Here is a 25,407-nt window from a genome sequence, read left to right on the forward strand (position 1 = left end):
AATTAATATAAAGATAATGACCAAAACTTTCAATTGGACAGATTAAAGTTATTTAAGTGGGCCACCGCCTGGGACATAGACATTGTGGTGTATTTATAATAGGCATAGGTGGCATTCAGTAATATTGTCATCAAGGATCTCTCTTGGTTACAATATTACTGTAGGTAACAAATTTAAGTTAATCCAAAAATTGGTTTTAGATGCAGCAGAAAGGAAAGGGGGAGAGGGTTTGCAGAACAGAGACTATTTTATTTAGTCCTACCAATCTGGCCTGAGGCAGGCTTTCATATCTGCTTTTATAGAGAAGAAAAGAGGGGCCAAGAAGGCTGACTTCCTCAGCCAGTTTCCAGTTGCTAGGAATGAGCTATCCCCGGGTCACTATGACTGCAAAACCAGAGGTTTATCTGCTACCGTATCTCATAGCACAGAAGCCACTAAGATGAGTAACGACCAAAGGAATTAAGACAAGCACACATCACAACTAGGCTACAGAATGCTACTGGCACGATGAAAGAGGCAGAAAAAAGTGCCTGGGGGTCACAACAGGGCAAAAGCACATCGAGTGGAGGCTTGGTGGATCAGGGAAGGTTTCTGAGATGTGGTAACATTCCAGAAAGTCCTTCAAAGATGCACTGTGTTACAACAAACAGAGAAGGAGGTGTTAGAAGAAAGGCCTCAATACGGGGGCACGGAGGAATGAGAGGTAAGCAGTTTAGATGCGGAATGAATCTAGCAAAGCTACATCATGAAGTTAGCCACGTGGAAAAAAAAAAAAAAAAGAATCTCCCCCCACGGCAAGGTCCATCACGTGAGGCCAGGAGACTTCAAGCCTACAAGGAAAGGCACCACACATCAGGCCCAGGACACTCACCTGTGTGTCCACCCCAGGAAAGGCAGAAGGACCCGCTGGACCCCAGGACGCCCAGACACCCACACATTCTTCCTCGTACACCCTGTTCCCTCCTTTCCCTTCTCTTCCCCTCAGAAGCCTTCCACCTGCCTGTGCCTTCCATAGCCACAACCAGGCACACTCTGGGTGGCTGAGGGCAACTCACTTCATCTTCCTTTTCCTCTCAGAGAGGGAAGGAAGAGCTTTGTTTCCTTTTCAAGGATCCCCACCAGCAGCAAGGCAGGTGGAAGAAACTGAGGGAAGAGGAAGCAGGACCCCCGCCGCCCCCCCAGTCTACCCTTTACAGACTCCTTTTAAGGAGCTGAAGAGGTTGGGAGAGGCTTGCCCTGCCCCGGGGCAGCAGAAACCCGGACGCTGCTGCAGCAGCTGTGGGCGATCTCCGTCAGCTCCTGGGCTCCAGGATCCTGCGGCCTCAGCCCCTCCGCGTCTGCTCTCGGGGCCACCACCTCCAGTTGGCTTCTCCAGGGCACTTCATTTCATTCCGTCCCTAGCATCCAATAAGACGCGAAAAACTTAATCCCATTTTACAACTGAAGCCACTGAGAGGCCCAGAGAGCAAAGCCATTTGTCCTGGGAAAGTGGTCAAGCTGGGACTTTGACTCTTCAGACCACCCAAGGGAAGGGGTGTGTGTGTGTGTGTGTGTGTGCGTGTGCGGTGGGGGGGGCTTGTTTTGAGTTATTAAGAAAACCTCCTGGCGACCCCCTTCTTCCACATCCCAAGACGCTCGTCCCGCACTTTCTCGGGAATGAGGTTTCTGCAGGCGAGGGCGGCGCGGCCTTCTTCCTCGGCGGCAGTGAGACCCCGAGGGCGCCCCAAGGTAGGAGGGGAGGCCGAATCATCTCCTGAGAAGAGCGCCAGAGAACTTCAGAGCGTTTCGCCCTTCCCCGGGAGAGGCAAACACCGACACGTCTGTGTCTTTTACCAACAAGTGCCTTCAAGCCCGGCGGGGGCAGACACCTCCGCGCCGGCCGCCGGCGAGGTCTCCGCGGTCTGCGGGGGCCACGGCCTCGCCTCAGCTGCGCTGATTTAGGGCGTTATCCGGTCCCGGGGCGGGAGGCGGCCTCCCGGGCGGCGAAGCAGCGCCCGCGGCGTGGGGCGACCGCGCGGTGGGCGGAGGGGCAGAGGGAGGGGCGGAGGGGCGTCCCCGGGGCGCAGGGGGCGGGCGTGCGGGCACACGCGGTGCGCGGCGGGGGCGGCCATCGTGCTGCGCAGCCTGGGCGCTTGGGGAGCCGCCCACTTCGCCGGGTCGCGCCCCGACGGCCGGAGCGTGGATGCGGCGGCGCCCGCCGAGCCGGGGCGGACGCGGGGCGGCCCGGGCCCGGGAGACGCGCCGGCAGCCCCGGCACCGCAGCGGTCACAGGATGGCCGAGGTAAGCGCGGCGCCCTCCGCGGGCGCGGGGATTCTCTGTGCGCGGGGCAGGCGGCCCGGGACGCCGCTGGGCTCCGGCTCCCGTGGGTACCCGAGGGCCACCTCCCGAGGGCCAGCTGGCTACCGGCGCGGCAGCGCGGCCCCGAGGCGCGGCGGGAGGGACCGTGGTCTCCGGCCGGGAGGCGGCGGCGGGGGGGTTGGGGCTCTGGGACCCGTCCCTGCCCGACGTCCCGGAGCTGGCAAACGGTCTCCGCGCCGGATCAGCGGGCGCGTCGGAGGTGCCGGCGGGCCAGCCTGTGGAAATCGGCGGCGGCACTCGGCGGGTACCCTACACGCCACTCTCTGCCGCCCGCACCCCAGACTTCAGCCCAGGACGTTAGGACTTGCTGTTTCCACCTGTGGGGGTCGACTCCTTTTTTTTTTTTTTTTTTTTTCTTTTACCTCAGAATTTGTGAAACAGCTGATATTTCACACTGGCCGTCTTTCTCTCCGGGGATTGTTTCTCTGGAGAACGGGGCGCGCGGCAGCCTCCGGTCACTCCGAGGAGAATTGCGGAGACGGGCGGGTGGCCGTGAGGAGGCTCCCGTCCACTGCGGGACAAATCTTTTGTAGAGCAACAACAACAACAAAAAACAAAACAAACCCACAAGAACAAAAAACCCACGACTGAAAATCGCTATTTAGACAGGTCCGGTCCGAAAGCTTCCGGGACATAGACCGAGCGTTGATCGTGTGCGGGGCAGATTTGACCAGCTTCACTGCGGACCCTGGAGTCCTTGTCGCGGCTCCGCGCGAGGTGGCCCGTCTTTCAGAAAGCGCTGGGACGGGGCTAAGGCGTTTGGGCTCAGGGCGGGAAGCCGGGCCGAGCCGCGTCCGCCGCTCCGAGGTTTTCCTGGAGTGACAGGAAGTGGGCCTGGGCTGCGGAGCCCGCGGCTGCGCCTGCCGCTTCCTTCAGGGGTTTGCATGGGAAGCGCCGGGACGGGAAGCCCCCGGCCCCCGACTTCGAGCTCCCTTAACAGTCCCGCCCAGCCTGGCCTTGGGACCTGCGAGCGCGTGGCTCGCCCGTCTCGGGAGCGCCCCGTCGGTTCCGTGCTGGGAGCCGGGCGGCGGCGGCGAGGCTGGGGGCCGCGGGCGGAGAAGGAGGAGGCCGCTGCGGGGTCTCCCGCTGCTCCTCCGGAGCCGCCGCCCAGACCCGGAGCCCCGCCGCCGCCTGGCTTTGCCGGAGTTCCTCGGGATTTGTCAGCCAGATGTGACAAGATTGTGGCGAGGCGAGTGAAGGAGATCTGATATTAATCAGCGCGTAGCTCCGAGCCAAACTTTCACAAATGCGGTGTAGAAACATGTTCTTCTCATTTAAGGCATCTCTTTGTGGCTGCGGGGCTGCCACCGCTCCCAGTCTGACAGTTAAGTGGAATGCCATCTCCCAGCCTTAATTGTGTGAGTGAGGTTGTGTGTGGTTGGGGGGTGGGGGGCATCAGACGCTCGGGGGTTCAGTAACGTCCCCTGGTTTTATGGCTGTGCTCGCCGCAGTCCTCTGAAGGCCAGGGCATTTAAATCGGCCCAGACGCCTGGTCTCAGCCAGGCCTCTGCTGTTAACACTTAAGGGGCCTAAGAGAGGCCCCACCGGTGTCCTGGGAATCCCTGTCAGGGAGAGAGAGAGTGTGTGTGTGAGGGAGAGAGAACATGTGTTACTGCATAGGACCACAGAGCAGATGTAGCAACAATTTTTTTAAAAATATATTCTTTTCATCAAAGCGACAAGATTTTGGCTTGACAGTAAGTGAATTGAAAAACAGCATTTGGCAGATTTTTTTTCATTCGCTGTTTATTTAATTTGCTATTCGATTTTATGGGATCTCTTGATAAGATTCTAAGTCTTCGACCCTGAGTTTGCAAATACGTGTTTATGTATTGAAACTTTTGTTCAGTGATGGATACACTGACTCTCTTTTCATTGATCCCTTCCCAGATTCGTTGATACATATTAAAACCTTGTTAAAATAGTTTGTCAAAATAAAATTTTGTACATCATATAAAAGAACATTACTTCAGATGTTACAAATTGTACTGGATTTGATTTGCTCTTTAAAGAGGTGTGAAAAGATAGCTTCTCCTTTTGTGATGATGAATTTTGAGAAATAACTATTCTTTTTGGCATACTTTCAGATGGTTAAAGCGAATAAGATACGAGTCATCGTTTGATTTCTCATCTAATAAGTTTGCTAACTAATTTCACCAAGAAACTATTACTATTTCAAGTCAACTGTTGGTTGAACGTGTTCCTGTTGTAGTTAAATGCTGAGAAGAGGTGGTGAAATCTTCACCTAGCACACATGATGCTCACACTTTGGGAACTCGTAATTATGTTCAGGCATCTGCATAATTTAATATGAATATCATCTGTACCTATAGTGTCCCTTCAGACTAGTAAGGATTTAGGGACATTCTCCTCCTTCAGAAAGTGGTTAAAGTTCTTTGGCCATTGATACCTACAGTGATCTGTTTGCTGTGGTTATAATTCTCATTAGAAATATTGACTAACATGAAGTAATTGCTTTGGAAGCATGAGATTTACTAGAGGGCTATTTTATTTTTTATTGCATCTCCCCCATGTAGCAGTTAGGCCTGCATCCCAGGCCCATGCCCACTTTCTGTACCTCAAGATCATCAGATTGGAAAGACGATCCAACCCGATAGATGAGAGAGAAAACCATACAGGTTTCCCTGTGGAACAAAGTAATTGTCCCTAAGCACACATTTGTCATTTATGAATGCCTAGGGATAAGTATAAACGGGGAAACATTTTAAAAGTTCAATTTGTCAGTAAAATTAAACTGCAGCTTATGGAGTGGGGGGCAGAAGTGTCTTTTAGCTTCTGTATGTGGCTTTAGAAGTAATTTTGATGTGGCCATTAAAAGGGATGCCCTGAAGGTTCCACAGGGTAAATTACTTACAGGAGTGTGCTTCACCCCAGGGTGAATTTTCTCCTCTACAGATGTCATTTAGAGTGGGTTACTTTTGTCAGAAACTGTCCTTTTTAGAAAGAACTGAAAATAACTTAGCTAAGGTAAAATCTCAATGATGAGACACCCATCTTTTTAGTATCTAAAATCAAGATTTAGGGAGTTAGTACTTTTCTTTTAATTACGTAATTCCAAGTGTTCTACTGCAGAGTTTTTGTTTCTTTATTTTTGATGACTTCCTGAGAGATGTTAAAGACAACTGGATTCTGCTCAAAAGAAGCATCTGGAAAGCATTTCTTTTTCCTTTTAAACTGGTTTCCACCTGAAAACCTTATTTCTGCATATCTTGTCATTCTTTGAAGTCCTTTTCCTAATTCTGGAAATTCCAAGATTCCACTGTGGCACCATTTCTCTGCACAGACACATGCCTATTTTAGCCGAAGAGGGTGGGTATAAACAGAGAACAGATTTGTTTCTCCAGGGTCCAATTTTGGGCCTTCTCAAACCTCACATAGTTAGTTATCGGCAAACAGACTGTCACTCTTGCCGTCCACACATGGACTTATTATTATAAACCAGCCTAACAAATCACAGGAGGACTCTGCCTTGGGTAAATGATAATTTCATTCAACTAATGTGAAACAAAAGAGAGATGGAGAAATAAAATGTGAGGGTCAGGTCCAAACAGCCCTGTCCATAGGGAAATAGTTGCCTCAGGTAAACTCTTAATTCAGGGTTCTAACATTTTTTCATATAGTTAGATTAGTTTGATTGTCTCCTACAGATTATTTGTGTGATCCTACCAAATACTCAAACCTCAAATTTCTTTTCTAGTTGTACATCAGCTTCCGGAAGTGTTGTCCTTTTTCTGTAGTCCTCTAATTGTTTCTTGCATTATTCATTATGAAGGTAAAATTTTTATACTGTCAACTCTTAACATTTCATGATACTTCACACTGAATTTGAAGCAAGGGATCAGGATGTCATAATTAACTAAGTTTGATCTTTTCTTTTTGAAAACTTAGTTTCAAAAACCTAGTTCTCAATGAGTCCCCAAAAGAATGTTTTACAAAATCTTACTTAGAAATGTTCACAATTTCGTCTTTATTTTGTATCAGCAGCAGTAGTGAAGTTGCATTGCTTATGTAACTTAGGTAAAATTATGCTAAAGTGTAAGTGTTTTGCTCTGTATTTTTTTCCTCAGGCTGATTCAACTATGTTCGGAAAGTTCCCTTTACATGCAATTAATATCTTTTGGTTTTTTGTTATCAAAGGTTTCTAAAGATTACCTCTGAGGTTTCCCAAATTTAGGTTATAAAGGAAAAAATATATCCATATAATTTACATTTCTGTACAGTTCTTAAATTTTTTTAAAGAAGAAATATTTGGCTTGGCTTTTAAGGTAACGTTTGCATGTTTTTCAGCTATTTCATAGATTTTCAGTTTTTGAAACTAATAATTTTAAGAAAAAAAGCTCAGACATTAAATTATTTTGGCACAGAGTTTATACTTTGATTCATAGACATCAAAAGAACAAGTATTTTCCCCATCACAGTCTTTGAACTAAGCAGCTAGAGAACACTACAAATGTGTCATGCATACTTTAAACTCACAGGTAGACTCAGCCCAATCAATATCTGTCACTTGAAGGAGCTCTACCTCCCACCTGCCCTTTCTCTGCCAGACCCTTCTCCATGCCCTCAGTCTTTGGTCTCTCATTTCATCCTCATACTTGCAGTGAGAAACCAGATTTTGTCCATTCTCCTTTAGTGTTGTGTTTATATTGCAAATGCTGACTACCTGGTTTCTGAGGCTCCCCACATCTCCTTTTAACCATGCTTGTGGTAAACAGTGCCTCCCCATTCTTTAGAAAGCCAATGATCCTATGAACCCAATAAAGAGACTCCTGGCTGCTCATCTGGACAGCCCAGGCCCACCTTATTTTGTCTTTCAAGGTAGGTCTCACTGCCCATAACAGAGACCTGTGCTCTGTGGCCCAGGCTCCTTGGCCTGACACATATGTACATGGTAAGCTTTACTTTGTACCTAGGCTTGTGGTATTTCTTGCATGCACTGATGAGAGCATGCCTTCTTCCTGGAGGAAGCCCTCTCTGGCCTCTCTGTACAACCTTGACTTCTCCATTTCTCCTATCCCACTCAAACTATTTAATTTGGGGGAGAGTAGGAGTTTGACTTATTTTTTCACTTTTTATTATAGAAGATTTCAAACAATCAAAATTAGAATGAAACGATGTAATATGTGCTTGGGGATTCAACAGTTACCAACTTTGGGCCAGTCTCATTTCATCTGTATTTCCTACCCATCATAACCAACACTAGATTACTTTAAAGCAAATCCTAGGCATTATATAATTTCATTCATATATATTATAATATGAAGCTCTAAAATACAAAGCCTCTTTTTTAAAAAACCAGGGCAGTATACCATAGAGCACCTAAAAAATTAACAATAACTGTAATGTCATTAAATTTCTAATTGGTGTTCAAATTTCCTTGATTACCTGACAAACTTTATATTACAGTTGGTTTCTTCAAATCAGGATTCAAGTAAGGTCCGTACATTGTCTTTTTTAATATATAGGTTCATACTTTACTTTTTTCCTTGCAATTTATTAGTTGAAAAAGCTGGATCATTTGTCCTGTAGAGTGCTCCCTGGTCTGAATTTCAATGATTATTTCCTTGTAGTATCATTTAAACATTCCTGTATCTCCTGTATATTCTTAAATTGGAGTTGAGTAAGAGGCTTGATCCAATTCAGGTTTGAACTTTTTTATCAAGAACACCAGATGTGTGGTGGTATGTATCCTTCAGTCCAGAGACAAATGGCCTCCTATTTTTCATTAGGAGTTGCGGAATGGTGATACTCTAGTTCTTCATTTATTTGATCCACATTCAGAGATAATCTTTGTCTCATCAATGATTTTTTTACCCTGAAATACAGGTTATATAGCAAAGGATACACACTTGATTTTTTTCCTTTGTTTACCAATTTTCAGAATAGTTAGTTGGTTTCCTAGCATTTTCTAAAAGTGGCCAATGAGTTCTGTTTGTTTTGAGTATATTTTGAATTCCTAGATTTTAACACAGTGAATGACTCATGCTAATTTTTGACAAATCATATTCTCTACTCTGCTGTTTTTGACCAACCCAGTTGTGTGATTTTTTCTTGCAGTCATTCAAGTCTTCCCTAGTGTCAGACACTGGCAATTACTCATCTTTGTATCTCCATGAAGCTCCCCATGGTTACCAAGTACATAGTAGATGCTTTAGAAACAAACAAATAAAAACCTTGTTAAATAAATGATTATCATTTTCTTAAACTATTAGTGGAAGATGATGGCATGATGTGTTGAGTGTCTGCCCCATGTGTGTTTCTCAAGGTCAGCTAAAGTCCGACACTCTCACCTGCAGATAAGCTGCCTCACATTAAAGGACTTAGTGGGCTTCACCTCTCTTCTTCCTGGTTGTCCTTATTACCGATTTGGCAAAGGGTGATACTATTTTTCAGAATCCTAGTTGTACCTCTGTGGGTTTGCATATGTAAGAAAAACAGTGGGAAACTTAAAAAGAAAAAGTGAAAGGAGTGAGTGAAAAGTGAGAGGTGGGAAGGTAAGGAGAAAAAAAAAATCCAGTTCTAATAAGGAAAATAAGAAGTGCAGAGGCAGAGCAGCTCCAAAGAGCAGTGGGGTAGAGAATTAACTCCCACCCTTGAATGATGCAGTTTCCTAAACCAGGAAGGCTAGCTCTGCAGCCACAGAAAGAGTAAGAATGACAATTTCACAACAGGTTAAGTGAAGCCAGGCTCTCCACCTAGACACCAAAGGTAGCCCAGCTGCTTTAAAAGATGTCTTGTTTTATGTGTCCTGATTGGCAGTTTTTGATATGCACGTTAGCAACAATTATCTATATTCAACATTTAAAAAGTACTACTTAGAAAAAACTGGCCAGGCGCGGTGGCTCATGCCTGTAATCCCAGCGCATTGGGAGGCCAAAGTGGGCAGATCATGAGGTCAGGAGATAGAGACCATCCTGACTAACACGGTGAAACCCCATCTCTACTAAAAATACAAAAAGTTAGCCGGGTGTGGTGGTGTACATCTGTAGTCCCAGCTACTCAGGAAGCTGAGGCAGAAGAATCACTTGAACCTGGGAGGCAGAAGTTGTAGTGAGCCAAGATCCCACCACAGCACTCCAGCCTGGGTGACAGAGCCAGACTGTCTCCAAAAAAGAAAAAAAGTGAATCAGGAGTTCAAGACCAGCCTAAGCAACATAGTGAGACCCCCATCTCTATAAAAGCATTTTTTAAAAAATTAGCTGGTTATGGTGGCATGCACCTATGTGGGATTTGGGAGGGCGAATAAAGTGGGAGGATCCCTTGAGCCTGGGAGGTAGAGACTGCTGGGAACAGTGATCACTGTCCTCCAGCCTGGGTGACAGAACAAGACCCTGTCTCAAAAAAAGAAAATCCTGAAGCATTTTTATTGTAAAGCTTGGTGGCTGTTAAAAAGTGATTTGTGGTTTGCCAGACTGGGTTTTTAAATTTCAAGTTGAAGAGTTACGATTTTTTTCCACTGAGAATCTGGCATAGCCTTAGAATCTCACACGTAAGAGAGGACCACAGACTCTAAAACTTAACTTCGGTAATCTCTGCTAGTGAGTCATTTTCCATGTGGTTTTTACATGGCCCTCTCCATAGTCAACTGGAAGATCAGTGTGTAAACTAGAAACTGCGTTTGGCTGCAAATTAAAAGAATTCCTAAATAATAGTTGCTACTCTTTCTTCTCAGCCATCCTTAGGGCATGACCTCGGTATTGCCTCATAGTCACAAAATGGTATCTGAGCTCCTGCCATCAGGTTCTTGTTCCAAGAAAGAGGAAGAGGGAAAGGCAGACAGGTCTTACAGTAGAGTCATCTGCTATTTATGAGGAGTTTTCTACAATACTTCACCCAACAATTTGTATTGTATACCATTGGTCAGTACTTAAGTCACCGGACCACCAACTGAGACTTGGAAATTAAATTTATTTTTACTAAGGCATATTGGGGAAAAAGATAACTGGGGGAAAAAGATTAATAATCAGTAAGCATAGTACAGTTCTCTCATTGATTTGTTCAATCATTCATTTACTTTCTCAGATAATACCAGTGGAGGGCTTACCAAGTATCAGGCCCAGTGCTAGGTGTTGGTTTGGAGTTTTAGTTGTTTCATTGCCTCTTGCAGGAATGATTCATTGTGAAGCAACTTTTTTAGGGGCTTTTACCTTAGATATTTTTGGTAGCTCTGTGCAGAGTCGGACAACCAGAGCCCAGAAGACCGAAGAACTTACTTGTTGTGGGTCTGGCAGCAGTAACAGTCTCACTGTTTTGATTGATTGCTTCAGCTCCCCATCTGTGTATCCACATTAATATGGCTAACAGGCCTCTGAGGTAGGCAGGAGTAGGTTTCCAGCCCACGTGATGGCCAAAGGCACCAAGGCATGGAGCTGAAGTTTTTACATGGCTTAACTGGAAGTAAGACATAGGTTGAGGCCAATCCTAGGTTTTACTACCTCTCAGTGAAAGGTGCCCAGTGAGGTGAACGGGAAGGAGCTCGGGCTCCCCAGCCCTGCAGCCAGAGGTATCTTTTTAACAGGGAGATTATATTCATTTCATACATTAAAAAAAAAAAAAGGCTTACTGTTAAAATCCAGACTCCTTCACCTGCCCCACAAGGTCCTATGCACAGTGGTCTCTGACACCTGTCTTATTCTCATTTTCTGCTAATAACCTCAACAACTTCACTCCAGCTACATTGGCCCCTTAACTGTTCCCTGAACACCCATCTCTATTGTGCCTCAGAGCCTTTGCACTTGCTATGCCTTCTCTCTTAAATACTTCCTCTCTCTCCAGTCTGCACATGACCAACTCCTTGGCATGCCTTGGGACTCAATTCACATGTTACCTCCTCAAAGGCTCTTGATGATGACTCAGTCTAAAACATTCTTACTCCTGTCCCTATCCCTCCATGCCACCCAGTTAAATCATTAGCATAGCTTTCTTCTTAGTTTTTTTTTTTTTTTTTTTTTTTTGAGATGGAGTCTCTGTCGCCCAGGCTGGAGTGCAGTGGCACAATCTCGTCTCACTGCAACTTCCACCTCCCGGGTTCAAGCAGTTCTCCTGCCTCAGCCTCCCAAGTAGCTGGGATTACAGGCATGCGCCACCACGCCTGGCTAATTTTTGTATTTTTAGTAGAGATGGGGTTTCGCCATGTTGGCCAGTCTGGTCCCGAACCCCTGACTTCAGGTTCCCTGCCTCGGCCTTCCAAAGTGCTGGGATTACAGGCGTGAGCCACTGCGCCTGGCCTCTTAGTTCTTTCATAACACTTGCCTTATTCTGAAATGATACTGTTTGTTGTTCATTTCCTGTCTCTGCCCTCTAGAATATAAGCTCCTTGAAGGTAGGGACCTTATCAGTTTTGTTCAACATTTTAATCTGTAGAATTTAGAACAATGCCTGGCTCATAAATGCTCAGTAAATACTTATTCAATGAATGAAATGTCTTTACTGTGTGGAACTTTAATGTCCCCATCTGCAGAATGTGTATGATAATACCTAACTCTGAAAGTGGTTGTAGGAATTAAATGAAACCATAACTGTAGTTAGCACCAAATACTGATATTTCAAGACGTAATCCTCCCCTAGTATCCAAATTTGAGACCATCCCAGTAGCCTGTAAGTTCTTTACCTTCCTCATCTATAAAATCGGGATAGTAATACCTAATCTCCCTGGGTAGTTGTGAGAAAGAAATGAAATAATTCTTGTACACTGATTAGTACAGTGTCTCACATGTAATAAATGCTCAATAAGGCTCACCAACTGCATGACCCTGGGCATGTTACAAATCTTCCATAAATTTAAGTTTCTGAGAAGAATTCTCTCCTCACAGTACTGTAGTGAGGTTTAAAATAGATCACATGTTAAACCACGTCAAAAAGCAGATGCTGGAAGGGTGGCTAATCTACCCACCACTGAACTCAGCCTTGTCCAGTAGAGCTTTCTGTGATGATGGAAATGTTCTGTATCTCCGCTGTCCAATAGAGTAGCCACTATCTACATGTTGCTACTATGCACCTGAAATGTGGCTAGTGTGACCAAGGGGCTGAATTTTACATTTTATTTATTTATTTATTTTGAGATGGAGTCTCACTCTGTCACCCAGGCTGGAGTGCAGTGTGGCGCGATCTCAGCTCACTGCAAGCTCCGCCTCCCAGGTTCACACCATTCTCCTGGCTCAGCCTCCCCTGTAGCTGGGACTACAGGCGCCTGCCTCCACGCCCGGCAAATTTTTTGTATTTTTTAGTAGAGACAGGGTTTTGCCGTGTTAGCCAGGATGGTCTCGATCTCCTGACTTCGTGATCCACCCACCTCGGCCTCCCAAAGTGCTGGGATTACAGGCGTGAGCCACCGCACCTGGCCATTTTATTTAATTTTAATTAACACAAATGACTCCCTTCAAAGGGCCAGTGCTGTGAATCTGGGAACCCCAAAATTCCCTCTTCCCCTTACCAGTTAGTCCCCCAGGAATATCCCCCTGGGTTTATCTTCAGTGAAATGAAAGTATATGCACATACTAGAGATGAAAACAGCCTTGAACTAAACAGTTTTTATTCTGAGCTCAATTCAAATCCCATGAGAGACCTACTCTGTCTGGCACTGAATATCTATGTATATACCCAACTATGTGCCTAGCCTGATCACTGCCAGGAATTCAACTCAGCATCTCCTGACAAGAGGCCTGTGGTAGCATCTCCTCAAGCCAAAGGTAGAAGAGGTGTCCGAGAGACGAAGTGGGTCCAGGAGCATGCCTAAAAACTAGGTCATAACTTTCTATCCCAAGACTGCAAAACCCAATCTTCCATCACATACTAGGTGTGTCAGTAGTTTTTAGATAAATGAGAAAACGATAGTTACAAAAAAGCAAACCAGGATTTTGAATGTTGATTTGTAGCACATCAAAGTGATTAATAACAATTCTGAAAATAGTCTGATTAAGATGAGTGCATTAAAAAGCAATGATCGTGTCTTGATGAGTTCAGAATGTTGTAAACATCTGCTTTATGTTTCTGAAGAATGGAACAAGAATGGATTCCAAAGACTATACATTTTAAGAGTTTTCCATTTTGATTTACATGAGTACTTTTTGTCCTGTAATTAGAATATTTTCGTTTAATTTCATTTTAGAAGTTTTCATTTATCTTTAGATAATGGTGCTGTAATTTTACTATGTCGTGGAGTTCTAAGATGGGTGGAAAAACCCAAGGGCCTTGATATTGGAAGTTTTCTTAGACACTGTAATTAGCTTTTTTAGTTCATAAATAATTCCTCTGAGATTTATTTCCATAGATGTTTAATGAGCTTTATTAAGCCTTATTCAAATGGGCTCATGGAGAACCACAAGAATATTTCTCATAAAGCTGCATTCATTCATTGAATTATAGACAAAATTATTTAAAATTGTCCCGAAACGGAAGCTAAAATTGCCCCCAAACTAAAACTATAGGCCCCAAATGCCCATGGGAGTGGTATAGGCCCCCCCAAGGGCATTTGGCAGTGTCTGGAGACATTTTTGGTGGTCACAACTGGAGGGTAGGGTGTAACTGGCATCTGGTTTGTAGCAGTCAGGGATGCTGATCAGATGTCATACATACAGAACAGCCCCCCACTACAAAGCATTATCCAGCCAAAATGTCAGTAGTGCCAAAGTTGAGAAAACCTGACCTAGGTGACGAGATGCAAAAAATAAGTTTCAGTATTAATCTATGAAATATGCTTGGAATTGTTCCCTCTATGATTTTGCTGTGCTGAACCTGAGACAGTCACCTGGTTTCCTGGGTTGCGTGAGCCTTTTGAGCAGAGTCTTCAGGAAGCATGTGCTTAAGGACATCTCTACTTCTGGTTAAAGCAGGTCTTATTTTCCAAATAAGCAAAATGTGAATTTACTCATATAATTCCAACATCTTGTTTTTAAAGAGTGAATGGGGCCTGGTGCAGTGGCTCACACCTGTAATTCCAGCACTTTGGGAGGCCGAGGCAGGTGGATCATCTAAGGTCAGGAGTTCGAGACCAGCCTGGCCAACATGGCAAAATCCATCTCTACTAAAAATACAAAAAAAAAAAAAAAAAAGCCAGGTGTGGTGGTGCATGCCTGTAATACCAACTACTCAGGAGTCTGAGGCACAAGAATCACTTGAACCTGGGAGGTGGAGGTTGCATTGAGCCGAGATTGTGCCACTGCACTCCAGCCTGGCCAATAGAATGAGACTCCGTCTCAAAATAAATAAAAAATTTTTAAAAAGGAATGGCATTTTGAGGGATATAATCCAAAATAAGAACTTTTCTCCCTTTTAAAATTTTTCTGTAAAATGGTCATATTTATAGAATCAAGATTGTGAAATATTTCAGAGGTTTAGTACTGAGTGTACTGGTGCTATAGAGAATGTAGCAATAATTGGTTCATCCGTGAGCTGATGTTCAGAGGGTTGCAGCCAAGTTTGAGATGCTGAACAACGTTTTAGGTGTATTACAAACTAAGTTAATCGTGCCTTTTAGAATTTTTGTTTTGACAGTGTGTAATGTAAATTCGACCATCACTCACTTGTATCCTTTAACTTACATTCAAGGTAACTATATAATTATGTATATAGGTATACTTACATAGATGTATACTGTTCATGTATTTAATACATTTGTACGTGTATATGCAAGTATAAACTCTGTAACCAAAAAGTAAAATAATTTCTGTCATTAGAACAGTGTTTCTTGATTTTTTTTCATTAACCTCCACACCTAAGGAGATTTTAGACATTTTTTCTTAATTGTGCCTCTCCAAAGAAATTTTAGGATCACACCATTGCGATATAGGTTTATGTATGTATGTACATCTGTGTTTATACATAGAGTAATTCTTTCACCCCCCAAGACCAATTTTTATTCCTTTGGGGATGATAGCATCACCCTTGAGAATGCATGCATTATTAAAGTGAGTGTTAATCACATGGAGTTTTTTGTATTATACTGTACAGTTTACAAGAGCAAAACCTTTTCTCCCACATTTCCTGTTTTTTGGTAGCCTCTTGAATGGATTAGGTAATGCTGTTGCTATTTACTGTACACCTCAGTTTTAAACAGCCCTATTCCGCATCACCTGAAAATGCCTAGCTGCAGCTGTGTTCAAACCCATTCTAGTCCAAAATAAATCGTAGAAGACAGTCAAATCATGAAAAATTTAACCTGTATTTAAGCAGGGTCACTGGTTTTTTTGTTTTGTTTTTTGAGGCAGAGTCTTGCTCTGTTTCCCAGGCTGCAACCCCTACCTCCCAGGTTCAAGCGATTCTCCTGTCTCAGCCTCCTGAGTAGCTGGGTCTGCAGGTGCATGCCACCACACCTGGCTAATTTTTGTATTTTTGGTAGAGACAGGGTTTCACTATGTTGGACAGGCTGGTCTTGAACTCCTGACCTCAGGTGATCTGCCCACCTCGGCCTCCCAGAATGCTAGGATTACAGGCATGAGCCACTGTGCCCAGCCTGTGTTTTAATAATATTTTTATTGAGATGTAATTGACATACCATGAAATTAACTTACAGAGTGTACAGTTGAGTGGCTTTCAGTATATTCATAGAGTTGTGCAGCTATCACTGCTATCTAATTTTAGAACATTTTCATCACCTCAAAAAGAAACCATGGTCAAAATTTGAAACTTCTGTGCTTCAAAGGATACCATCAAGAAAGCGAAGATAACCCAAGGATGGGAGAAAGTGTATGCAAATCATATATCTGGTAATGCACGTATATCTAAAATATATGAGGGTCTTGTATAATTCAATACTAAAAAGGTAAACAACCCAATTTAAAAATAGGCAAAAGATCTGAAGAGACATGTCTCCAGGGAAGACATACAAATGGCCAATAAGCACATGAAGAGATGCTGAGCACCATTCGCCATCAGGGGAATGCAAATCAAAACCACAATGAGATCTCACCCACAGTCACTAGGATGGCTCTGATGAAAAAAACAGACAATAACAAGTGTTGATGAGGATGTGGAGAAATTGGAACCCTCATACGTTGCTGGTGAGAATGTAAAATGATACAGCTGCTTTGGAAAAGTTTGGCAGTTTCTTAAAACATTAAACAAGAGTTACTATGCAATCCAGTAGTTCTAGGACTATACCCAAGAGAAGTGAAAACATGTGTCTACCATATTATTGTACATGTTCCTTTTGGGGAAGATGAAAATGTTCCAAAATTAGATTGTGATGATGGTTGCATAACTCTGTGAATATGCTAAAAATCATTGAATTGTGCACCTTAAATGGGTGAGTTATATGGTATGTGTGAATTGTATCTCGATAAAGCTGTTTTTCTCAAAGATGAAAGCAAACCAAACAAGAACACACTCCCTCCAACTACTACCCACTAGCAGTCACTTCTTATCCATACCCTACTCTCCACAGCCCCAGGTAACTACTAATCTGGTTTCTGCCTTTATCAATTGGCCTGTTCTTGACATTTCATGTAAATGGAATCACACAGTCTGTGACTTTTGTGCCTGGCTTCTCTCACTTAGTACATATTTTCAAAGTTCATCCATGTTGCAGCATGTATCAGTATTTCATTACTTTTTATTGTTCAGTAGTATTCAATTGAGTGGATATATCACATTTCGTTTATCTGTTCATCAGTTGATGGATGTTGGGGTTTTTTCTACTTTTTGGCTATTGTGAATAATCTGCTATGAACATTCATATACAAGTTTTTGTAGACATGTTTTTGGTTATTTTGGGTATATACCTAGAAGTGGAATTTCTGGGTCATATAGTAACTCTATGCTTAACTTTTTGAGGAACTGCCAGAATGTTTTCCAAAGTGGCTGTACCATTTTACAATCCCACCAGCAACCAATTTTTAAGTGGAGACTGATCATATACTCCTTAAAATGAATTTCCCAAGTCTTCAGCTAGATTCTCCTTTCCCTCTCCCCCATGCAGGGCCACATAGTCCCTCAATTGGCAGATTAGAGGTTTAAACCTTAATTGTAAGGCTTTTTTATCCCTCCTCCAGATGCGCGCGCACACACACACACACACACACACACACACACACACACACGCACGCACTTCCCAGTTTCAAGACTCTTGTGAATCATACAAATTCTACCCAGCAGCTCTTCCCAGGAACCTCACTGACAAAGCTGCTTTGAGGGCTTTTTCTGTTTAATAATAGATTATATTCTTCAGGACTGTATCTCCTTTGAGAAACTCGTCTTAAAAATATACGTGAAGCTTTGTGGGTTTTGTCATTGTTGTTTTTGTTTTTTTGAGAGGGAGTCTCGCTCTGTCGCCCAGGCTGGAGTGCAGCGGTGTGATCTTGGCTCACTGCAACCTCAGCCTCCCGGGTTTAAGCGATTCTTCGGCCTTAGCCTCCCGAGTAGCTGGGACTACAGGCCTGTGCCACCATGCCCGGCTAATTTTTGTATTTTTAGTAGAGATAGGGTTTCACCATATTGGCCAGGCTGGTCTTGAACTCCTGACTTCGTGATCCACCCACCTTGGCCTCCCAAAGTGCTGGGATTACAGGCGTGAGCCACCACGCTCAGACAAAGCTTTGTTTTTAATACTAGAACTTTGTTGGACATGTACATCTCTATTTTCAATTTCAGCTATATTTTTGTACATTCTATGCCCCCACATAAAACATGGCACCATAACATGCAAGGGGCATTGATGCAAGGCTTGTTCAGCCTGTGTCTGTCTCTTGACAGTCACATAGTTCAGTGAGTGGCGTCAGGGAATCATCCTCAGTGTAGTCAGCTATTACATGTTCTCAAATCTTATTTGTATTTTCAGCTTCTACCATATCTGTGGGTGGGGGGAAATAAATTTTATATTTAGATTACTCTCAGTTCATATTATTCTCCCTTTTACTTGTTCCAAGACAGCTTCTGTATACTTTCCAGGGTTGCTGCTTTAGTCAACTTAGAAATTTGGTGAAAATATGTTTACCCTTTCTATGAGCTTAATAACAGTGCAGGAGATTTCATTCTAACCCATAATCTTTTCTTATAAAAAGTTCTGATGTTTAAACTGATTCTTGAATGTGGAATATCTGTGTAATGTGTTCACGGTCTCCAGGTGCAGGGGTGGCTGCTCATCTTTCCAGAGTACAACATACACTTCTGGGCCTGGCACACAGTGGGCACATATTGCTCAATAAATGCTGCCGAATGGAGGAATATGTTTTGTTTGAAATACAATGAATGTTTCACACATCACTTACATGCTCCACATACCTGTTTTCTCCTCTTTTTCAGGCTATCAGCTGTACTCTGAACTGTAGTTGCCAAAGTTTCAAACCCGGGAAAATAAACCACCGTCAGTGTGACCAATGCAAGCATGGATGGGTGGCCCACGGTAGCTTTATTTTTCACCCTCTCTTGGCCTGTAGTGTTACCTCTAAGTAACTTAGAGTTATTCAGGAACTGATTTAATATCTTAAGAATGACAACTAACTAGTAAACTAGTAAGTTACTAGCATGCCCCAGGTAACAGGCTAAGATTCAAGGAGTCTTGAATCTTAACTACTCTATATGGGAAGTGTCTTATTAACCTCATTCTAAAGATGTAGAAACTAGTGCTTCATTGCTATCATTCTGTAATGATAGAAGTATTCTGTTCTATCTATTACAGCCTCTAGGCTAGGATTGCCAGATAAAATACAGAACGCTTAGTTAAATTTGAATTTCAGATAAACAACAGATTGTTTTTTAGCCTAGGTATATCCCAATGAATATTTTTAGTATATATATATATCCTACCCATTCATTGTTTATCTCAAATTTACATTTGGATTTAACTGGGCATCTTTTTTTATTTGCCAAATCTGACAACTCTACAGTAGTCACTTGTGGCTACTGAGTACTTGAAATGTGACTAGTGTAACTGAGGAATGGAGTTTTAAATTTTGTTTAATTTTAACTTAATCTAAATGTAAATAGCCATATGTGACTGATGGCTATTACATTGGACAGCGTGGCCTTAGGGGGGTTAATTTGTTAAGCCCCACAACTAGAAAATGTCAAGCCCCACAACTAATGCTCAAACTCAGATCTCTCAGATTCCCAAACCCAGATTCTTTACCCCCAGACTCTATGCTTCCTGATTAGCTATTCTCTTGATTATGCACCTCCCACCTCAGTTTTTACCCCTTTTCCTTATTCCTTCCTTGTTTGTGACTATTTCTTTCCTTAGCAAGGCCACAAGAAAGGGAGAAAAGTCTCAGGCTAGTTCATGTATTTTAGAAGTTCCTGTAAATAATTTGAAGTTTCATAGCTATTAAGGTATTTAATCATTTGTATATTCATGTATTTTCTGTGGAATAAATAACCAAGAATTGGTCCTAACCTACTTTTTTTTGCAGTGTTTCTCTTACAATTAGAACTTTTCAAAATGACATTTCCTCAATTTGATTTTTCAGCTCTAAGTAAGCTAAGGATCCCCCCCATGTATCCAACAAGCCAGGTGGAGATTGTCCAGTCCAATGTAGTGTTTGATATTAGCAGCCTCATGCTCTATGGGACCCAGGCCATCCCCGTTCGCCTAAAAATCCTACTGGACCGGCTCTTCAGTGTGTTGAAGCAAGATGAGGTTCTCCAGATCCTCCATGCCTTGGACTGGACACTTCAGGATTATATCCGTGGATACGTACTGCAGGTACAGTAAACATGAACATTGTCCTCCTAGGGTGTTTTCTGAAATTTGTGCCCATATAACTGACGTAACCCAGTTACCTCCCAATGCTACAGCCCTTGGTGGCCATCTTTCCCTTTAATACTTCTTTTCTAATGGCCTAAGCCCCTACCTCATGTTCTTGGGGGGAGTCCAAGGCTTTCCTCCAAGATACCTATGAAGCTTTAGGAGCATTACATATTCTCTGATTTGGCTTTTACTAAACTACCTCTTCCACAATAAACCATTTGCCCCATTTCAGGTGCTGCCTCCATGTCTTTCATTAGTCCCAAACTACTTACTGACACAAGATGCTGTCTGTATCAGATTTTACTGAGAGTTTGGGATTGAGAAAGGGAACTTACATGAACCACACAGCAAACAACTTATAATTTCATAGCACACCTTCCTGTTCTTTAAAGCCTTCTGCCATCTCACTGATGTTCTTCCTTCCTAGGCTCTATTTTTTATATTTCTGTGTTCATGTATGCATTTGCTCATTCTCAGTCTCTCTCTCTCTATGTGTGTGTGTGTGTGTGTGTGTGTGTGTGTGTGTGTGTATGTGTGTATGTCTCCCTCCTTCCCTCCCTCCCTCCCCACACCCCAGTTTTCTTTTGGCATCTTCATATATTCTCTTCTTTTCTGCAGTATTCCAAGCCCTTCATCCTCTCTGTCCTCTTTATTTTGCAGAGTAGTTTACCTCTGTTCCCAGATCATGCTGAGTGTGTAGGCTTCATGTTTCATTTCCAAAGAGGCTATCAAGGTGTTTTTAGAAGCAAAGAACATGTTTCCTGAGATGAAGCGTCATTCCTTTAAGATATGAAACAGCTACAGCATTGTATTTTCTTGCCATTACACTAGAAAATGTCAAAGTTTGGTAAAAATTTCAATGAAATGGGAGGCGAACATATTTCCAAGACCAACATAGATGTCAGTCTTACTGAGGTAGGCCATGTAATTAAAATGAACACTAAAAACAATTTTATAGACCTAGATCCTCTCCCAATAATCTTAAGCTTAGGCATATTATCCCCATTTTCCAGTCAAAAAACCAGAGACTTAGAGTGCCTCAAAATCATGCTGAAAGTCATTTCACTAGTATGTGGCAGACCCAGAATTTGTACTCACTTCTTTTTAACTCAAAAGACCATAATCTTTCCCTGTAAAAATGTTTGCTCATCTCTAGTGCAGGACCCCCAGCAGACTAGAAACAACCGTTTATGTAGAGTAGCATTATGACCTTACGTTACGACATAGATCAATATTTAATGATCCTAATAATCTTGCTTTCTAGTGTTAGGATTAAAAATATGGAATCAATTACCTTGAACCTCTAGTGCATGAAAAATTTATGATGTTACATTCTTCATCATCTTCAAAACTCTTACATGCACTGTGAAAAATCTCAGTAGGCCATCAAATACATGGTCTGTGATAAAATATTTATTGTAGTTTTGGGAAAAGTTAGGCCTTGCTAGAGTTTGAAAGATCTCCAACACTCCAGTGTAATGACAGCCCTGCTTTGTGAATGTGTGCAGTAGATCAATACAGTTCATTTGTTTTCTGATGTTAGTTGCTTAGGAAGATTATTAAACTTGCAGCAAATGAATACTTGAGCTGCATCTAGGCCTGATTGTTCCATCTATTCTCTTTAGATAAAGAAGTTACTATTGTTCAAATGATACATATTTTAATTTTAGCAGGGAAAATTATTATGTCTAATGCTAGACAAGCAATTGGTCTGAAATGAGGTGAAAAATAATCACTACATTTCCCTGACTTCACTTGAGTAATATGATTTTATTTGTCTCTTTTGCACCAATTGTAGGACTACTGCTAATATTTGTGCAGCTTATGTTCTGCACAAAGCTTCTGGCCTGGGAGAGTAGGGTGAGCAGGGACTAAATTCCCCAAAGCCCTGCATTCATCTTTTTCCTATATGCACAAAAGTTTCCCATAGTCTAGTGGACTACATTTTTAGAGGAAAGGGTAAGGAGTTGTAAATTGATCACACTTCTAACATCTGGTTTGGGTTTAGGATGCATCAGGAAAGGTGTTGGATCACTGGAGCATCATGACCAGTGAGGAAGAAGTGGCCACCTTGCAGCAGTTCCTTCGTTTTGGGGAGACCAAATCTATAGTTGAACTCATGGCAATTCAAGAGAAAGAAGAGCAATCCATCATCATACCACCTTCCACAGCAAATGTAGATATCAGGGCTTTCATCGAGAGCTGCAGTCACAGGAGTTCTAGCCTCCCCACTCCTGTGGACAAAGGAAACCCCAGCAGTATACACCCCTTTGAGAACCTCATAAGCAACATGACTTTCATGCTGCCTTTCCAGTTCTTCAACCCTCTGCCTCCTGCACTGATAGGGTCATTGCCCGAACAATATATGTTGGAGCAGGGTCATGACCAAAGTCAGGACCCCAAACAGGAAGTCCATGGGCCCTTCCCTGACAGCAGCTTCTTAACTTCCAGTTCCACACCATTTCAGGTTGAAAAAGATCAGTGTTTAAACTGTCCGGATGCTATTACTAAAAAAGAAGACAGCACCCATTTAAGTGACTCCAGCTCATACAACATTGTCACTAAGTTTGAAAGGACACAGTTATCCCCTGAGGCCAAAGTGAAGCCTGAGAGGAATAGCCTTGGTACAAAGAAGGGCCGGGTGTTCTGCACTGCATGTGAGAAGACCTTCTATGACAAAGGCACCCTCAAAATCCACTACAATGCCGTCCACTTGAAGATCAAGCATAAGTGCACCATCGAAGGGTGTAACATGGTGTTCAGCTCCCTAAGGAGCCGGAATCGCCATAGCGCCAACCCCAACCCTCGGCTGCACATGCCAATGAACAGAAATAACCGGGACAAAGACCTCAGGAACAGCCTGAACCTGGCCAGCTCTGAGAACTACAAGTGCCCAGGTTTCACAGTGACGTCCCCAGACTGTAGGCCTCCTCCCAGCTACCCTGGTTCAGGAGAGGATTCCAAAGGCCAACCAGCCTTCCCAAACATTGGGCAAAATGGTGTGCTTTTTCCCAACCTAAAGACAGTCCAGCCAGTCCTTCCTTTCTACCGCAGTCCAGCCACGCCTGCCGAGGTAGCAAACACGCCTGGGATACTGCCTTCCCTCCCGCTGTTGTCCTCTTCAATCCCAGAACAGCTCATTTCAAACGAAATGCCATTTGATGCCCTTCCCAAGAAGAAATCCAGGAAGTCCAGTATGCCTATCAAAATAGAGAAAGAAGCTGTGGAAATAGCTAATGAGAAAAGACACAACCTCAGCTCAGATGAAGACATGCCCCTACAGGTGGTCAGTGAAGATGAGCAGGAGGCCTGCGGTCCTCGGTCACACAGAGTATCTGAGGAGCAGCATGTACAGTCAGGAGGCTTAGGGAAGCCTTTCCCTGAAGGGGAGAGGCCCTGCCATCGTGAATCAGTAATTGAGTCCAGTGGAGCCATCAGCCGAACCCCTGAGCAGGCCACACACAATTCAGAGAGGGAGACTGAGCAGACACCAGCATTGATCATGGTGCCAAGGGAGGTCGAGGATGGTGGCCATGAACACTACTTCACACCTGGGATGGAACCCCAAGTTCCTTTTTCTGACTACATGGAACTGCAGCAGCGCCTGCTGGCTGGGGGACTCTTCAGTGCTTTGTCCAACAGGGGAATGGCTTTTCCTTGTCTTGAAGATTCTAAAGAACTGGAGCACGTGGGTCAGCATGCATTAGCAAGGCAGACAGAAGAAAATCGCTTCCAGTGTGACATCTGCAAGAAGACCTTTAAAAATGCTTGTAGTGTGAAAATTCATCACAAGAATATGCATGTCAAAGAAATGCACACATGCACAGTGGAGGGCTGTAATGCTACCTTTCCCTCCCGCAGGAGCAGAGACAGGTAAGGCATCTGTAGGCAATCATTTTTTCTAAGGCAGTGGCTCTTCAAGTTTAACATGCATCAGAATCACCCGGAGAATTGTTAAAACACAGACTTCTGAGCCTCACCCTAGAATTTCCACTTCATTAGATCTAGGGTGAGGCCTGAGAGTTGGCATTTTTAACAAGTTCCCAGATGATGCTGATGTTACTATTCTGGGGGCCACAGTTTGAGAAACACTGTTGTATGAATTTTCATATTACAACATTCATGAATACAAGTTCCCAGATGATGCTGATGTTACTATTCTGGGGGCTACAGTTTGAGAAACCGTTCTATGAATTTTCATATTTCAACATTCATGAATTTTTACTTCCAAAAACCTAACCTAATTTGGCTGCAAAACCTGACCTGAAGTGATGTGAGGCTACTTGTAATCTTCTTTAATCTCCTTTTGTGTGGATTTATAAATACATATATAGTACAAATAGTAATGGATTTATTATAGGGCATTAACAATGTTTCATTATATGCATCATTCTGCCTGTCTGAAGTCTGAGAAATTCTGAACTCAGAAACACATCCGGCCCGAAGGGTGTGGGATAAGAAATCATGAACTATGGCCAGGCGCGGTGGCTCATCCCTGTAATCCCAGCACTTTGGGAGGCCAGGGCGGGCAGATCACAAGGTCAAGAGATCGAGACCATCCTGGCCAACATGGTGAAATCCTGTCTCTACTAAAAATAGAAAAATTAGCTGGGCGTGGTGGCATGCACCTGTAGTCATGTCCCAGCCACTGGGAAGGCAGAGGCAGGAGAAACGTTTGAACCCGAGAGGCAGAGATTGCAGTGAGCTGAGATCATGCCACTGCACTCCAGCCTAGCGACAGAGCGAGACTCTGTCTCAAAAAAAAAAAAAAAAAAAAAAAATCATGAACTAGTTGTCACATTAGCAGGTTGAGTAAAGCGTAAACAACTATTTGAATAAGAGTGAGAAGGGAGCTTTTTAAATTGTCACTATAGCGTCCCAAAACGTGACTCATTTTCATTTGATAATATGAAATCCATAGAATAAAATATTTTCCTTTATTTCTAGTTACCCAGCTACATTTGAAAGGAAGAATCACTGCTTGATTGAAGGTTTTTTAAATATTAAGTTATAAAAGAATAAAGGTGATTGGCAGGTTGTTTCAGGGACTGTGATTTCTGGTTGAAAGATCCTGAGTTTTCATGACACACACATGCAGGCAAACTGTTTACAAAGTCCCCCGCTATAGAGCATATCTCATCACCGTGGGGATAGCACTGGTGTTACTGTCTTGCTTGTGCTTTTCTTCATGAACTTGAGTCACCTAACCACTCTTCAGGTCACCTTCCTCCCCAGCCTATAAATGGAAGAGCAAGCATACCAAAAGATGGCCCCAGGAGGCTTATGGAAAAGATCAGCTGCCTGATGAAATGGAATATGATAAATGTTAAATGGTACACTGAATATT

The 25,407-nt window shown here is 43.3% G+C and overlaps 1 protein-coding gene across 3 annotated transcripts in view; it reads left to right on the forward strand.

The window, feature by feature from the left end:
• Positions 1-2,146: 2,146 nt before the first annotated feature.
• BNC1 (basonuclin zinc finger protein 1) overlaps positions 2,147-25,407 on the forward strand; it is a 28,858-nt gene continuing 5,597 nt past the window's right edge. The window contains exons 1-4 of one of the 3 annotated variants that reach the window (XM_034939295.4): positions 2,147-2,281; positions 18,617-18,716; positions 19,780-20,015; positions 22,069-23,933. In XM_034939295.4, the coding sequence (XP_034795186.2) occupies positions 2,183-2,281; positions 18,617-18,716; positions 19,780-20,015; positions 22,069-23,933 (2,300 nt within the window). In that variant the 5' untranslated portion in view covers positions 2,147-2,182. Of the gene's footprint in view, positions 2,282-3,381; positions 3,684-18,616; positions 18,717-19,779; positions 20,016-20,725; positions 20,976-22,068; positions 23,934-25,407 lie in introns of those variants that run through there. The other 2 variants (XM_008968227.5, XM_034939296.3) reach the window with 2 other exon arrangements.

Source organism: Pan paniscus, chromosome 16 (assembly GCF_029289425.2).
Source record: "Pan paniscus chromosome 16, NHGRI_mPanPan1-v2.0_pri, whole genome shotgun sequence".
In the NCBI taxonomy this organism is placed as follows: Eukaryota; Metazoa; Chordata; class Mammalia; order Primates; family Hominidae; genus Pan; species Pan paniscus.